This window comes from Drosophila willistoni, unplaced genomic scaffold (genome assembly GCF_018902025.1).
Source record: "Drosophila willistoni isolate 14030-0811.24 unplaced genomic scaffold, UCI_dwil_1.1 Seg570, whole genome shotgun sequence".
Lineage (NCBI taxonomy): Eukaryota > Metazoa > Arthropoda > Insecta > Diptera > Drosophilidae > Drosophila > Drosophila willistoni.
In genome coordinates this window covers 225019-241728 of record NW_025814491.1, presented here as the reverse complement: position 1 = coordinate 241728, position 16710 = coordinate 225019, and the positions used below count along the sequence as shown (strand labels likewise).

The 16710-nt window shown below is 38.8% G+C and overlaps 1 protein-coding gene and 2 long non-coding RNA genes across 3 annotated transcripts; all 3 read left to right on the top strand.

The window, feature by feature from the left end:
* The first annotated feature begins 2131 nt into the window (after positions 1–2131).
* On the top strand, positions 2132–2520 carry LOC124461633. The gene is made up of 3 exons (XR_006955169.1): positions 2132–2324; positions 2397–2447; positions 2502–2520. It is a non-coding gene; the product is annotated as an uncharacterized LOC124461633 (long non-coding RNA).
* A 492-nt stretch (positions 2521–3012) lies between these two features.
* LOC124461631 lies at positions 3013–3551 on the top strand. Its single transcript, XR_006955167.1, has 2 exons — positions 3013–3097; positions 3219–3551. It is a non-coding gene; the product is annotated as an uncharacterized LOC124461631 (long non-coding RNA).
* Positions 3552–14110: 10559 nt separating this feature from the next.
* Positions 14111–15551, top strand: LOC6646694. Its single transcript, XM_002069314.2, is given in 2 exon segments — positions 14111–14865; positions 14867–15551. Coding segments are annotated over 2 exon segments (1440 nt in total).
* The last annotated feature ends 1159 nt before the right edge of the window (positions 15552–16710 follow it).

Here is a 16710-nt window from a genome sequence, read left to right as displayed (position 1 = left end):
TTGTTTTTTGATAGGTTTATTTCTTTGTTTAGTAACTTAGTTGTATATTTTAATGTTTTTTTATGTTCAAAGTTTCGTGAGAGGCAATATATCAATTTTATTTTATTTTTTTGTTTTAATAATTTGTGCATTTTTATACCATACACCCATAGGGTGAAATGGTATATTAAAGTCGCCAAAATGTATGTAACAGACAGAAGGAAGCATCTCCGACCCCACAAAGTATATATATTCTTGATCAGGATCAACAACCGAGTCGATCTAGCCATGTCCGTCTGTCCGTCCGTCCGTCTGTCCGTATGAACACCTAGATCTCAGAGACTGTAAGAGCTAGAGCCACCAAATTTGGTATGTAGACTCGTGTAGTATGTAGAGTGATCAAGTTTATTTCAAATTTTTGCCATGCCCCTTTCCGCCTCCGCAATTTAAAAAAAGCGTTTATCTCAAAAACTATACCAGCTAGAGACACCATCGAGTTATGCATATAAACGTTTTTCCATAAGGCCGGAGTTGGCCGTTGGCTGGTGGGGGCGCTAGGGAGCTCGTATGATTGAGTGAGCGAGATACTAAGATATGCTTGTAAGAAGCATGTGAAAATGCATTTGTTTAATAAAGTTGAAATATTTGCTTTACTGGTGTATGGTATACCTAAGTCGGCGAGACGACTTATTTACTTCATATTATTTATAGGTATGGCTCCTCCGATTCGGTACGTATTTTGCAGGTCCCTTCGTAGAGGTATAGTGGCCAGGGCTGCAGCATGGTGAATATTGTTTGTGAAGATATTAATCGCGTCCTCAATGTCTAATCCAGATTCGATTTCCATATTTAGGTGGAGGGAGTCGCTGAGGGTGTTTTGCAACAGTTTGATGTTAGATCCTACAGGCAAAAATCTTCGATTGTCAGGAAGTAAGTTTGGGTGCTGGTCCATCGTGATGTGTACAAAAACAGGTAAGTAGATCACTTCAAGGAGAGTTCTGCCGCGTTTACATGACCTTGAATTACCCCACTTTTTAAGGTAAGGCGTTTGATCCGCCTGGCCTCAGTCTTTCGATTGAGGCCGCTTTTTATTTTTTGCCCTTTCACCTACTAGGGTATATAGTAAAAATTTAAATTTAAAAGGCCGTTACAGCAGCAGGGGCGGGGGGATTAAAATTATCTTAAAACTAGATTAATACTAAATAAAAAATATACAATAAGACATTAGATTAACATTTAGTTTTTAGCGATTTAGGTAAGATAGTTTGTAGTATGATAGATTTAAGATTAAGTTACTTTTAGCATAAGTAGTCAAGTAGGGGCGGGGGGATTAAAATTATCTTAAAACTAGATTAATACTAAATAAAAAATATACAATAAGACATTAGATTAACATTTAGTTTTTAGCGATTTAGGTAAGATTTAAGATTAAGTTACTTTTAGCATAAGTAGTCAAGTAGGTAGCAATTTTTTAATAATAAATAAATTTGGCGAATAAGTATTTGGTGCTAAGGTGGCTACAAAAACGTGGCGATTAATGTCGGGAAAAAAACTGGTTGGCCCCCACACTGGAGAAAAAAGTAGGGAGACCCATATTTTGGGTCTGAGTAACACGAGTTTTTTAGCTTGGCCGTTGGCGGGCCAAGCAGAGCAGTTAGCAGTTAGCAGTTAGCTTTTAGTTGAGTTAGCTTTATAGGCTAGAAGTTTTAGAGCAATTAGCTTTTAGTGGGGGAAAACATAAAGAGACCAAATATTTAAGTAAAAAAGCCAATATTGGCTAGAGTCCGTAAGGCATAATTTGAGAGCAAGGCAAGAAGTTAGCTTTATAAGGTTGAGATTCAGAGTCTTTGGCTTTGGTTTAGCCAGAATCGGCCGGCGTATCGATAGTGCTCTGAAATGATGATGACCTATCGATAAGTCATCGATATGGTTCTGATGGCGAAGTTTCCGCATGTGAGCTGGAAAGAGAGAGCGACATTTATTTGTAAAGAATAGGAAAATAGAGGTAAGTAAAAAAAATATAAAATTGACAATAGTAATAATTAACATAGAACATTTTAAAAATTAATTTCAGATGCCTTGCAGGAACATGGCGAGTTCATGAACGGTGGAGTATTCTGGCGACGACAGAGTAAAGCTGTTGGGTCGAGAACAGCTGGCAACCTTTGGCAGATTTTGTTGCTGCAAGGTTTTGCGAAACGATCCGTTTTGCATTTTTGTTGGTGTTGCTGCCCGACCGGGTTTGCTTGCAGGTAAGTGTTTGTTGATTAATTTAATTTTTTGTTTGTTTTCAGGTACTGGTGATTTGGCTTTGGCCAGTTTTGTTGGCCGCATGTTGGTATTTGGTGAGTACCGCTGACTTTTAGCTTTGTCGATAATTATAGTTGTTTTAATTTTAGTTGTTTCTCCGTTTTCAGGTACGTCTAGTGTATAAATAGGGGTTGCTGCTGTAGGCGAGTAATTTACAGGTGAGTATTTTGTTGATTTGGTATATTTTTGTAACAATTTTTGCTTTCTTTCAGGTGCAGGCGCATTAGTTGGAACCAATGGGGCGGCTGCCAGACGAGATTTAGCACCAGAAAGTGTAGGAGGGGCTGCAATAGGTGCTACTAAAGACTGCAGCTGGCTTTCAGATAAGTTTATGGTTTTTTTAGAGCGATTCTTTGTTGATATTTTTTGGCTTTCAGGTGTAGCCGCTGCTTGAGGACCAGGAGGACCAGATGCTGCTACTGGTGATGACTGGAGACGATTTGCAGGTAAGTTTGTCTGAATTTTAGGTGATTTTTCTAACGATTTGTGTTTTTTTCCAGGTGTAGGCGCTAGCAGAGGACGAGATGGACCAGATGATTGCCAAGATGCTGCACGAGGCGGTGCTGCTGCTGGCTGACATGGATTAACAGGTGAGTTTTTATGATTTTTCGGAGATTTAGATAATGATTTTACGACGCTGGACAAGCAGCTGCTGTTTGCTGTAGTGTATTTTCAGGTGAGCATTTGTAGATTTTAGTTGATTTTATTTTAAGATTTGTTTTATTTTCAGGTACTGGTGCATTAGACGAGCGGAAATCTGGACAGGTCGACTGGCGAGGTGGTGCAGACGGTTGCTGGTGGACTTCAGGTAAGTTTTTGTTAGCGTTAGATTGCATATTCATTGTCTCATGCCCAAATTTTCTTTCCTTATCATGATTCATTTGCCTTTCTTGCCGCTCTGGGCGCTGGTCAACGACAAATTTTGACAGTTCAGCCTTATAAAATGCACAGCCCCTATAGGTGGCTCTATGGCCATCTCCGCAGTTGCCACACTTGGAGATTGGCCATCAGGAGAGGGGCATTTGTCGGATTTGTGCTGGCCAGCACAGACGGAGCAGAGCGGGGGAAGGCAGCAGTACCTGGCCGTATGGCCAAAGAGAAGACAGTTTTTGCATTGAGGAATACCTTTTTGGCCCCTTTGCCTCTCCACGCGGATCTCTTGGCATCCCAGGACTTAAATTTTAAGAATTTCGTTATGTTTATTGTCCTCCTGTCTGTTTATTTCTATTAAGAATACATTCATTGGCTTTTTAGTTCTGTAATTTGTTAATCTTTTAATGTATTTAGTCTCATATCCTAACTTTTTTAGATCACAACGGATGGCTTCATGTTCAGTGGAGTGGTGCAGATTCAAAATGGCGAATCTAGCATTTCGTTCCCATCTGGGCTGATGTGTAAAAAAGGCGTATTTGTTTGCCTCTAGCGTAGTTTTTATTTTGGCATAAATATCCATTGTTTTGGCAGTGATTCGGGTCAGGCCGTTACTCAGCCGGGCCAAGTGATAGAGCGAGAGAGAATTTCTAATTTCTCTCGTCAGTATCGGGAAGAGAGCATTTTGGTTTTGGGGCAGAGGCAGAAAGAAAGCCGGGGGTTTATCTGGCAGAGGGTTCTTTCTGCGTGCCACCATCGCCCAAGTGCATCTATCCTGCAAATGAGAGCGCTCATCGGATATTTGTGGCACGAAGTTTGGCACTGGCTGGGCCAAGATACATACATTATAGGCATTGTGATTGATAAGGACATGAGGCTAGGTATCGTAGGGGGCATTATGCGCTTTTTTTCCAGCAGCTCTGTCATAAAGGGGGAGGGGCATTCCGAGATGAGGGGGTTGTTGTGGTCTGTTATTAAAAGAGTAGTATTTAAGGGTGAGTCATCAGGGAGGACTAGGGCATTTATGGCATTTGAGTTGTTGTTGTTGTTGGTTTGTGTGGTATTTTGGCTGTCATCTCCATAGGCATTTTGCATGCTCACATTGTGTAGGTGGGCGAGCTTTTTTGTTGTTTATTAGTCAAGTCATTGAGTATGGGTGCAGCCATGTTGGCTTTGCTCTCTCATTTATTCTCTCTCCTCTCCCTATGACTTGCTGAGTCACACTTGTTGCATATGTTGTTGGTGTTGGGGTAGGCTCAGGTCAGCTGTTGTTGTTGGTGGTGGATTCTTAGCTGCAGACAGAGAGTCTGATTTGCATGTAGTTGTAGTTGTTGCTCTTTTTTTTTTTTTATTTAGCGTTTTAGCGGTTTTAGTTTGTTTTATATGTGTTGGGGGCATTTTTTATTAACATTTAGCGGTTTTATTGACGTGTAGAAATTTTTAAGTAGATTAATTATTAGCTTGTAGTCATTTTTTTTTGTTTATAAGGTTTTAGTTATTTGTTTAATAGTTGTCAGTTAATTATTTATTGTTTATTTAGACGTTTTATTTGTGTTAACACATTTTAGCTGTAGGTTTAGGTGAGTTCCAATTTTATATATTGTTTAACAATTATTTTAAGCCATTTTAATTAGCTTTAGGCTTTAATGTTAGGCTTTTTATTTGTTTTTAAGATAAGGCGTTGGGAACCGCCTGGCCTCAGTCTTTCGATTGAGGCCGCTTTATTTTCTATCCTTTCATCTTCTAGAGACATACAACAGAAATTTAAAAATTGCAATTGCCGTTACAGCAGCAGGGGAGGGACAAAATAAAATAACTTATAAATTAACTTAATTACTAACAATGAATGTATAATAATAAAATAGACAATGACATTTAGAATAGAGTTTTTTTAGAGATAAGTAAGTAGTTTTAAGTATTTAGAATAAGTATTAGTTTTTAGCAATAAGAATTTTAAATTTAATTTTCCGGTGCAAAGGGTCTTAATAGGGGGAATTAGGAGAGTGCAGAGGGCACTAATAGAGGTAAGTAGAGAAGTGCATAGGGCGCTAGAGCGAGAAATGTAGGGAAACTGGCATTTTTTTGTGGTATTTTTAGGGCAACACTGGAGTGAGTGCTCATTATTGCGTGTGCGCTCACTGTTGCTGCTCAATACTTATTCGATAAGAAATCGATACAGCAACAGGTGGCGGCGCATGTGGCTAAAAAGAGAAGGCGATATATTTCCGAAATGTAAACAAACAATTAGAAAAATGTGACATAGTAAAGCTGTTAGGACGGGAGCAGCTGCTTGCAGATAAGTATTTTTTAGGTTGATGTTTTTGCTTATTTTTATTTTCAGGTCGAGGTAAGTAGACTCCATGGGATGCAGGTGGCCGCGTTGAGTTTTTAGGTGAGTATTGTTGGCTTTTAGTTTTTCCAATATTTGTAGTTAAATTTAATTTTGTTTTTCTCCGTTTTCAGGTGCGTCTGGTATAGAAGAATGTGTTGCGGCTGGCGGCATTTGTATGGCAGGTGAGTAATTGGTTGGTTTAGTAGTATTTTTTAACATTTTTATATTTTTTTCAGGTACAGGTGCAGCTTTATGACGTTTAGGACCAGGTGACGGGACAAGTGATGCAGCACAAGAAGCAGGAGGAGCTCCAGTTGGATCCGCAAGCGGCTGGGGCTCGATTTTAGATATGTATTTAGTTATTTTAACTTGTTTCTTTGTTGATTTTTTTTTATTTTCAGGCGCAGCCTTGGGTAGAGGGCTAGAAGGACCAGCTGGTGTTGCAGCAGGTGAAGAGGAGCTGAAGAGCTGAAGAGGATTTGCAGGTAAGCTCACGTGATTATTGAGAGATTTTTCTGACGATTTGTGTTTTTTTCCAGGTGCAGGCGCTAGTGAAGGACGAGATGGACCAGGAGATTGGGCAGATTTAGCACGAAGAATTGCACGCGATGCTACTGGCGGCATTTGTATGGCAGGTGAGTAATTTGTTGATTTAGTAGCATTTTTTAGCATTTTTATATTTTTTCCAGGTGCAGGAGCAGCTTTATGGCGTTTAGGACCAGATGACGGGCCACGGGTGCAGCAGAAGATGCAGGAGGAGCTCCAGTTGGAACTGCTAGCGGCTGCGGCTGGATTTTAGATATGTATTTAGTTAAATTAGGTTGATTCTTTGTTGATTTTTTTTTTTTTTCAGGTGCAGCCTTAGGTAGAGGGCCAAAAGGACCAGCTGGAGTTGCTGCAGGTGACTGAAGAGAATTTGCAGGTAAGTTTACGTGATTATTGAGAGATTTTTCTGACGATTTGTGTTTTTTTCAGGTGCAGGCGCTAGTGAAGGACGAGATGGACCAGATGATTGGCCAGATGCTGGACGAGGATTCGCAGACGATGCTGCTGCTGTCTGACGTAGATTTTCAGGTGAGTTTTTGTGTTTTATTGCTGATTTAGATAATAATTTTAAAATATTTTCGGATACAGGAGCTGCAGATGGACTAGCTTGACGAGATTCTGGACGACGCAGATGAGACGATGCATACGACGCTGGACAAGGAGCTGCTGTTTGCTGTTGTGTATTTTCAGGTGAGTATTAGTACTTTTTAGTTGGTTTTATTTTTAGATTTGTTTTATTTTCAGGTATTGGTGCATCAGGCGAGCGGAAGTCTGGACAGGACGATTGACGAGATGGTGCAGACGCTGAAAACGAGGCAGAGAGTGCAGGAGGCGCTTCTACTGGAGGCACAGCTGTCGAGGACTGGCCCTCTGGCCAGGCCAGGAAGGCAGCTGAATAGTGGACAGGATTCTGGCTTTGCAGGGGCCGCCTGAATTCATATTTCGTTATGGTTAGGTAAGTGAATGTTTGCAGAAGTATTAGTATTGGTGTTAGACTGATTGTTAGTTAGGACCATCATGGGTGCAGTATCAGTTTTCCTTTTTTTTTAGAGCATCAGTGCTATTCGTGCTGTTATCAATTAATTTGAGCAACTCAGATTCCAGACTAGCCATGTTTAGAGCGAGTAGTTCATTTTCCGTGTATTGAATTTGTTCGTTTGGCCCAAAGGGGGCAGGATGAGCCTTTAAATGACAAGTGGGTTGTCCCTGATTTTTTCCTCAATGTCCGCTCTGGATCTTCTGCCTGTCTTATAATCTCTAAACAGCAAGTTGATGATGTGTCCAGGCAGGCGTTCCGGACGCTTTCTTAGCTCTGAGAACATCTTGCTTTTCAGTGATCCTGTTGTAGGTCTGGTGACAGTTGTCAGCAATAAGAGTTGGCGCCTTGGAGAAGAACTCCATAAGCTTGGATTCAATGCGAAGTTTTATGTTAGTTACTGTTACGCTTGGGTTGAGCTGAGGTGGCATCAGTGGTGGCGTTTGGGCTTTTTTTATCGTTCGTAAGGCGACAAGTTTATCTATTTGCTTTCAGTACCTAGGCCATGGCAAACGTTTAGGGATAAATGGCTTTAGATAAAGTTTTTCAATTTCTTTGTTCTCATGGTCAGACATGGAGTTAAAGAATCTTAGGCAAGCGTCATTGTATATAGTTTCTAGAGGTTTGGCGTTATGTTTTTCTTGAATTTCAGAGTTTGGGCAATAGAGGTTCGCATTTGTTAGCTTTCTGAGCAGTTTATTGTGAGTTCCGGTGAGCTTTTTGAATAGGGTGTTAGATAATTAGGCTACCCCATATGGGAATAGCGTATGTCCAAATAGGGACTAAGATTTGGTTGTAGATAGTGACCTTGCAGCGGGTGCTAAGATGGCTTTTAGCTCCCCAATTTCTGAAGCTAGCTCGTATCGCCCCATAAGCTTGCTTCCTGCTTTCTCAAAAATACTTGAATCCTTGCTTGCCAAGAGGCTCCTTAAATGTAACCGTCTTTCACAATCCATACCTAACTACCAATTTGGATTCCGCAAATTTCATGGGGCCGAGCATCAACTAGCTCGCGTTACACAATTCCTCCAGAGAGCTTTTGAGGACAAACTGTATGGATCGGCTATATTCATCGATATTACAGAAGCGTTTGACAAAGTTTGGCACTGCGGTTTGCGTAACAAGTTGATAAAGCTACTACCTATTAACCTATACAAAGTTCTGGACAGTTACCTCAAGGATCGCACGTTCTCCGTTCGCGGTAACCATGGTATTATGTCCCGTGATGCGAAAATTTTAGCAGGAATCCCTCAGGGTAGTGTTTGGGACCCCTGCTATACAACATATACTCGTCAGACATGCCAATTCCAAAGTTCATAATTGAGCATGAAACCCTGATCGAATATTACCCGACCTATAAACACGGTGACACTCTGCTCTCTACATATGCTGACGATACTATTTTCATCTCGACCGATAAAAACGCCCTTGTAGCCATGAATAAAACGGAAAATTACCTACACAAGTTCTCTACCTAGTCCAACAAATGGTGTTTCACAGTCAACGTGAGTAAAACAATTCATGTTCTCTTCTCCAGACGATCTACCTCACCTGCTGTTAAAGCTGCCACTGTTAAGTTTAATAACAAACCTATTAAAAATACGTCCTCGTGCCGATACTTGGGAGTCCTTGTTGATAGCAAACTCCTGTTTAAAACCCATATTGCCAAACTATACTCGCTACAAATGGCCATCTTAGCACCCGCTGCAAGGTCACTATCTACAAGCAAATCTTAGTCCCTATTTGGACATACGCTATACCCATATGGGGTAGCCTAATATCTAACACCCTATTCAAAAAGGGTAACACACTTGCTCACCGGAACTCACAATAAACTGCTCAGAAAGCTAACAAATGCGAACATCTATTGCCCAAACTCTGAAATTCAAAAAAACATAACGCCAAACCTCTAGAAACTAGAAACAATGACGCTTGCCTAAGATTCTTTAACTTCATGTCTGACCATGAGAACAAAGAAATTGAAAAACTTTATCTAAAGCCATTTATCCCTAATCGTTTGCCATGGCCTAGGTACTCAAAGCAAATACCTTACCTAACCATAACGAAATATGATTTCAGGCGGCCCCTGCAAAGCCGGAATCCTGTCCACTATTCAGCTGCCTTCCTGGCCTGGCCAGAGGGCCAGTCCTCGACAGCTGTGCCTCCAGTAGAAGCGCCTCTTGCACTCTCTGCCTCGTTCTCAGCGTCTGCACCATATCGACAATCGTCATGTCCAGACTTCCGCTCGCCTGATGCACCAATACCTGAAAATAAAACAAATCGAAAAATAAAACCAACTAAAAAGTACAAATACTCACCTGAAAATACACAACAGCAAACAGCAGCTCCTTGTCCAGCGTCGTATGCATCGTCTCATCTGCGTCGTCCAGAATCTCGTCAAGCTAGTCCGTCTGCAGCTCCTGTATCTGAAAATATATTAAAATTATTATCTAAATCAGCAATAAAACACAAAAACTCACCTGAAAATCTACGTCAGACAGCAGCAGAGATGAAAAAAAAACACAAATCGTCAGAAAAATCTCTCAATAATCACGTAACCTGCAAATTCTCTTCAGTCACCTGCAGCAACTCCAGCTGGTCCTTCTGGCCCTCTACCTAAGGCTGCACCTGAAAAAAACAAAAAATCAACAAAGAATTAAGCTAATTTAACTAAATACATATCTAAAATCCAGCCGCAGCCGCTAGCAGTTCCAACTGGAGCACCTCCTGCATCTTCTGCTGCACCACGTGGCCCGTCATCTGGTCCTAAACGCCATAAAGCTGCTCCTGCACCTGGAAAAAATATAAAAATGCTAAAAAATGCTACTAAACCAACTAATTACTCACCTGCCATACAAATGCCGCCAGCCGCAACACATTCTTCTATACCAGACGCACCTGAAAACGGAGAAAAACAAAATTAAATTTAACTACAAATATTGGAAAAACTAAAAGCCAACAATACTCACCTAAAAACTCAACGCGGCCACCTGCATCCCATGGAGTATACTTACCTCGACGTGAAAATAAAAATAAGCAAAAACATCAACCTAAAAAATACTTACCTGCAAGCAGCTGTTCCCGTCCTAACAGCTTTACTCTGTCGTCGCTGGAGGTCTCCAGTGATGATTCAGCAGCCATGTTCTGTAAAAATAATAATAATTAATTCATAATTTCCAATATTTGTTAATCTTATTGTCAATTTTTATACTTTTGTCACATTTTTCTAATTGTTTGCTTACATTTTGGAAATATATCGGCTTCTCTTTTTAGCCACATGCGCCGCCACCTGATGCTGTATCGATTTCTTATCGAATAAGTATTGAGCAGCAACAGTGAGCGCACACGCAATAATGAGCACTCACTCCAGTGTTGCCCTAAAAGTACCACAAAAAAATGCCAGTTTCCCTACATTTCTCGCTCTAGCGCCCTATGCACTTCTCTACTTACCTCTATTAGTGCCCTCTGCACTCTCCTAATTCCCCCTATTAAGACCCTTTGCACCGGAAAATTAAATTTAAAATTCTTATTGCTAAAAACTAATACTTATGCTAAATACTTAAAACTACTTACTTATCTCTAAAAAAAACTCTATTATAAATGTCATTGTCTATTTTATTATTATACATTCATTGTTAGTAATTAAGTTAATTTATAAGTTATTTTATATTGTCCCTCCCCTGCTGCTGTAACGGCCCTATTTTTAAATTTCTGTTGTATGTCTCTAGAAAATGAAAGGATAGAAAATAAAGCGGCCTCAATCGAAAGACTGAGGCCAGGCGGTTCCCAACGCCTTATCTTAAAAACAAATAAAAAGCCTAACATTAAACCCTAAAGCTAATTAAAATGGCTTAAAATAATTGTTAAACAATATATAAAATTGGAACTCACCTAAACCTACAGCTAAAATGTGTTAACATCAATAAAACGTCTAAATAAGCAATAAATAATTAACTAACAACTATTAAACAAATAACTAAAACCTTATAAACAAAAAAAAATGACTACAAGCTAATAATTAATCTACTTAAAAATTTCTACACGTCAATAAAACCGCTAAATGTTAATAAAAAATGCCCCCAACACATATAAAACAAACTAAAACCGCTAAAACGCTAAATAAAAAAAAAAAAGAGCAACAACTACAACTACATGCAAATCAGACTCTCTGTCTGCAGCTAAGAATCCACCACCAACAACAACAGCTGACCTGAGCCTACCCCAACACCAACAACATATGCAACAAGTGTGACTCAGCAAGTCATAGGGAGAGGAGAGAGAATAAATGAGAGAGCAAAGCCAACATGGCTGCACCCATACTCAATGACTTGACTAATAAACAACAAAAAAGCTCGCCCACCTACACAATGTGAGCATGCAAAATGCCTATGGAGATGACAGCCAAAATGCCCTAAATGCCCATAAATGCCCTAGTCCTCCCTGATGACTCACCCTTAAATACTACTCTTTTAATAACAGACCACAACAACCCCCTCATCTCGGAATGCCCCTCCCCCTTTATGACAGAGCTGCTGGAAAAAAAGCGCATAATGCCCCCTACGATACCTAGCCTCATGTCCTTATCAATCACAATGCCTATAATGTATGTATCTTGGCCCAGCCAGTGCCAAACTTCGTGCCACAAATATCCGATGAGCGCTCTCATTTGCAGGATAGATGCACTTGGGCGATGGTGGCACGCAGAAAGAACCCTCTGCCAGATAAACCCCCGGCTTTCTTTCTGCCTCTGCCCCAAAACCAAAATGCTCTCTTCCCGATACTGACGAGAGAAATTAGAAATTCTCTCTCGCTCTATCACTTGGCCCGGCTGAGTAACGGCCTGACCCGAATCACTGCCAAAACAATGGATATTTATGCCAAAATAAAAACTACGCTAGACGCAAACAAATACGCCTTTTTTACACATCAGCCCAGATGGGAACGAAATGCTAGATTCGCCATTTTGAATCTGCACCACTCCACTGAACATGAAGCCATCCGTTGTGATCTGAAAAAGTTAGGATATGAGACTAAATACATTAAAAGATTAACAAATTACAGAACTAAAAAGCCAATGAATGTATTCTTAATAGAAATAAACAGACAGGAGGACAATAAACATAACGAAATTCTTAAAATTTAAGTCCTGGGATGCCAAGAGATCCGCGTGGAGAGGCAAAGGGGCCAAAAAGGTATTCCTCAATGCAAAAACTGTCTTCTCTTTGGCCATACGGCCAGGTACTGCTGCCTTCCCTCTCTCTGCTCCATCTGTGCTGGTCAGCACAAAACCACCAAAACCACTACTTCGTAGTGAAAAGCTTCCTTCTGCCTGTTACATACATTTTGGCGACTTTAACATACCATTTCAACCTATAGGTGCATGGTATAAAAATGCTGAATAACTGTTGCAAAAGTCATAACTTTGGATCAACTTATGCGAACATTTCTTTAACCTTTTTTTTAATACTTGTTTTATTTTCAAAGTGCCTTAAATACATAAAATTGATAAACCAATAACTCATCCCAAAACTTAAAGCTTCCCAGCGCAGGCTAGGAGTTCATTTCAAACATATAGTTTCTTAATAAAATTTATCCTAAAACTCTTCGTAGAATCCGATGATTTTTTTCGGTTATTTGACAAGAAAAGCAAAAAAAAAAGGTTTTCTGTAAAGAAACCTGAAACTTCTGCTTGATAAACTTTTTAATCGTGTTACATAAGTTCCTTCTCCTGAATTTGCTTTACGATCCATACAAAATGATAAGCTGATTCACCTTTGCGACATGGATTCAAATAAAAAGTAGGTCACAAAAGTAGCAATTTTGCAGCATGTGGGTTTCCTATAGTTGTTGGTAAAGTATTACTTCCAGTTACAATAACCTTTTACTTTAAAGTTTAGCTTAAGCTTACAAATATGCTTTCCCAAAAAAAATTGTTTTAAAAATTTAAATTTACATATATTTTGTTTATAATTAACCGATGTTAATTTGAAATTACTCTTGCTCTTACTCTTCATTTTAATTTTTTAACTTGGCACTTTGATATAACTTCTTCAAAAAGTTACAAAAAAGCCAATAAAGGCAAAAAAAATGTATAAATCTGTAGTTCCATTTATTTTTTTATGTTTTTGCAAATTGAAAATTGTAATGCATGTTTCAATATTATCGATTTCTGCGACATCTCTGTATGAATAGTTTTTGGGGTGTCATAAAGATAAGTTGCCTAAACTCTTTAAAAAAAACTTCTATATTTTGTTCTTCTTCTATTTCTTCAACATCTCTAAAATAAAATGTATAGTTTCCTAATTTTGCGTATGCTTCTTCATAATTTATTTGTGCTTTGCAGGCTTTTAGGAAGGCAGGCTGGGTGCAAGGAAAATGGAACACACGGATAACAATTCTATGTGTCACACGGATAGAATAACAGTTCATTATAGTGATTATTAACTTATTCTATAGAATATAGAATTATATATAACACACGGATAATAATCATCAACAACGTATTGCATATTTTAGGGTGTTAATTTAACCTAGGAATCTTTTTTAAATTATTAGATGAGTAAAAATGTGTCATTATTGCACCATAATGCTAACAGAGTAGTCTAGATAAATTTTGCTTAGTTTATGTAAACTACTTGCTAAAATAAAACTTGTAATTCCTACTAACAATTGTTACCAAAACCATAAGAAAAGATTTAAGTGCACTTTAATGTACTGTTACTTTGACTGACATTTTATAAATGCCAACAATCAATTTGAAATGCATTTTTATTTTTTTTATCCACATACTCGTATTTGTTCTTTTTATTAGCATTAAAAGTCAAATGCAAAAATCTTGTGAAAACGCTCCTGAGCTTTAAGGGTCGTGAACAATTTTTATAGTCAGTCAATAAAATCGTCATAGCGAATTTGTCAGTAATGTCACAGAATGTGCTTAAACTTGGCCAGGTTAGCCAGGTTGGCCACGTTGGCACACCCAAGTTGAAGTGCGCCAATTTCAATCATTTAGTTGTCAACTGTCAATCCGTGTGGGGACAATGGATAATCGCACGGCCAACCTCATATTGGACGAACATCGTCCGGGCCAAACGGTGGACAACAATGCAGCAGTAGCGGCGAATAGAACCGGAGAAGCCACTGTTCAGTTGGTTAGCAATTCATTCGTTATAGACATTGTGGAACGCATCAATGAATTGTATCACTTTAAGAATTTCATTTTCTACATTTCGGAGAGATTGGACTTACAGAATGAAAACTCACTCGATTTCTTTCGTGAATTTTGTATACATTTTCCGCTGGCACCGAATTTAATATTCACCCGGAACTATCATGCCTCAATGCCCATGGTAGAGCTAATAAGTACACCCTCATTGGTTATGATCTATACAACGGAACGTGATGATCCCATTATGGAATTAGCTGCCCAGAAATTACGAGGAATACGCTGGCTGAAAACCCTTTTCATATTGTTTCCAAAACTCAGCACTGCCGAGTTTTATGTGGACTTTGATGCCCTAACACAATTCTCTAAGAATATTAACAATACTTTTGATTGGGTTTGGAGCAAACAATTTCTAAATACTGTACTGATTACACTACAGAACAATGTCTATCTATTGGAACCATACCCCACACCATCAATAGTAAATAAGACAGACTCCTGGAAGGCAGATGAATTTTTCTACAAGTATAGTAGGGATATGAAGGAATATGTGCTAAAGACACCAATACTCTATGATTTGCCACGGGTATTCAAGTCGGATAGGCCAACAAACAGTTATGAGGATAATTATGAGGATAATGGGATTTCTTAAGTTCGTAAATGCTCGCATTCTGGACACAAGCAGAAATATGTCAATGTCTTTGAATTTACCAAATCTATTGGAATTGGTAGCTCATGGTGTGTATGAGACATTGATACATTCATTCACGGACATGGTTGGCAACTATTCGGTTAGCTATAGCTATCCCATTGGCATAAATGACTGGTGTATCATGGTCCCATATCGCAATCAATCACCGGCTGAAGCTTATATACGTGAAGCATTGGAAAATAGCGCCTGGATATTACTATTACTCTCGGTTCTTTATATAACCATTGCCATTTGGTGGTGTTCACCCATACGTCCGCGAGATTTTAGTGCTGCATTTCTTCAGTCCATATGCACTGTGACCTATAGTGCTCCTATTTATATTATTAAGACGCCGACACATCGAATACGCTATCTGTATATTGTACTCTTTGCCATGGGTCTCATCTCGTCTAATATGTATATTTCAAAGATGACCAGCTATTTTACATCGTCTCCACCACAACGACAAGTTAATACGGTTCAGGACATAATCGAGGCAAATTTAAGAATATTAGTTATGACTTATGAGAATGATCACATTAGGAGTCTACGCAATCAGTTTCCAGACGACTTTCTTAAACAACTTAACTCAACCCGCATGGGTGTCATATTCGAACATCTTTAAGAAAATTACACAAAAAGCTCAGCAAATAAAAGAAAGTTGTAGATCACAAAACAACGAATATAAATATATGCATACATACATAATTTTTTATTTTCTAGGGTTACTAGAATTATGTATGTTTTCTTTATTCAATGAAAAATAAATGAAAGTAAAAAATGGCCGCCGATGAAAATTGAAAATAGAATTTGTTGGTATTTTTTTGTAATTTAATGTAAAAAATATCAAAGAAGCTAACATCGGCTATGCCGAAGTTTATATACCCTTGCAGTCTTCGGCAATAATAATTTTACATGTTTAAAATTTGTTTTCTGCAACTCAATTCGCCAATATACAAACAAAACAATTTTACTCTTTATACTATACAATTTGTTCTTCTTCTTCCCGCATTCCCAAAGCAAAGCAACGCACGCATACACATACAGTTTATGTAGCGTTGCGTCTGTGTGTGTATGCATGTACTGTGTTGATGACGAAAGACGTAGTAGACAGCAAGCAGCGCTGCCGGCAGAGCTTGGAGCCGATTATTATATTGACTGTAACTTGTGTTATATTCATCCGATGAGATTCAAATTGTGGGATCTGGGGTTTTATATCCAATATTATCACATATGTAAATTTCAAAGCGATACTCCAGTGTGTGTGAGCTCAGCTGCTTAGTGTTGAGAGAAAAAATTATATCGATAACAATTGAGCTGCCAGTGCTAAAAAAAATTTGTCAGTAGTGTTGTAAGTGACTTTCAAGTTTACTGTCTTGTCAACACTTACAATTCCAATGGCATTTACTTATATACATCTAGTTGGCTTTGACAGACAGAAGCATATAAATAGAGGAACCTGAAGGGCTAGAGTTCATTCTATTTTGTTAAGTCGTTGCGATAGAATCAAATTTATTCCTTAATTTTTGTCCTCAATTTAAATTTTAACCACTTTTTCCCTATTCGTACACATTAAAGTTTTAAAGTGCATATTTCTATCTGAGGTTCACGTTCCAACAGCGCCATAGGCCTTTTAGGAGATGTGATTGACACCGACGTTGGGAGAGTATCGTTCAAAGCATTTTCCTTGTTCATTGTATTTCCGAACTTCCAACAATTTATCCAATAAACATAGCCATACTTCTAAGTCAGTAAGGTTTTTGGCTTTTCTGCTTCACGTCGTT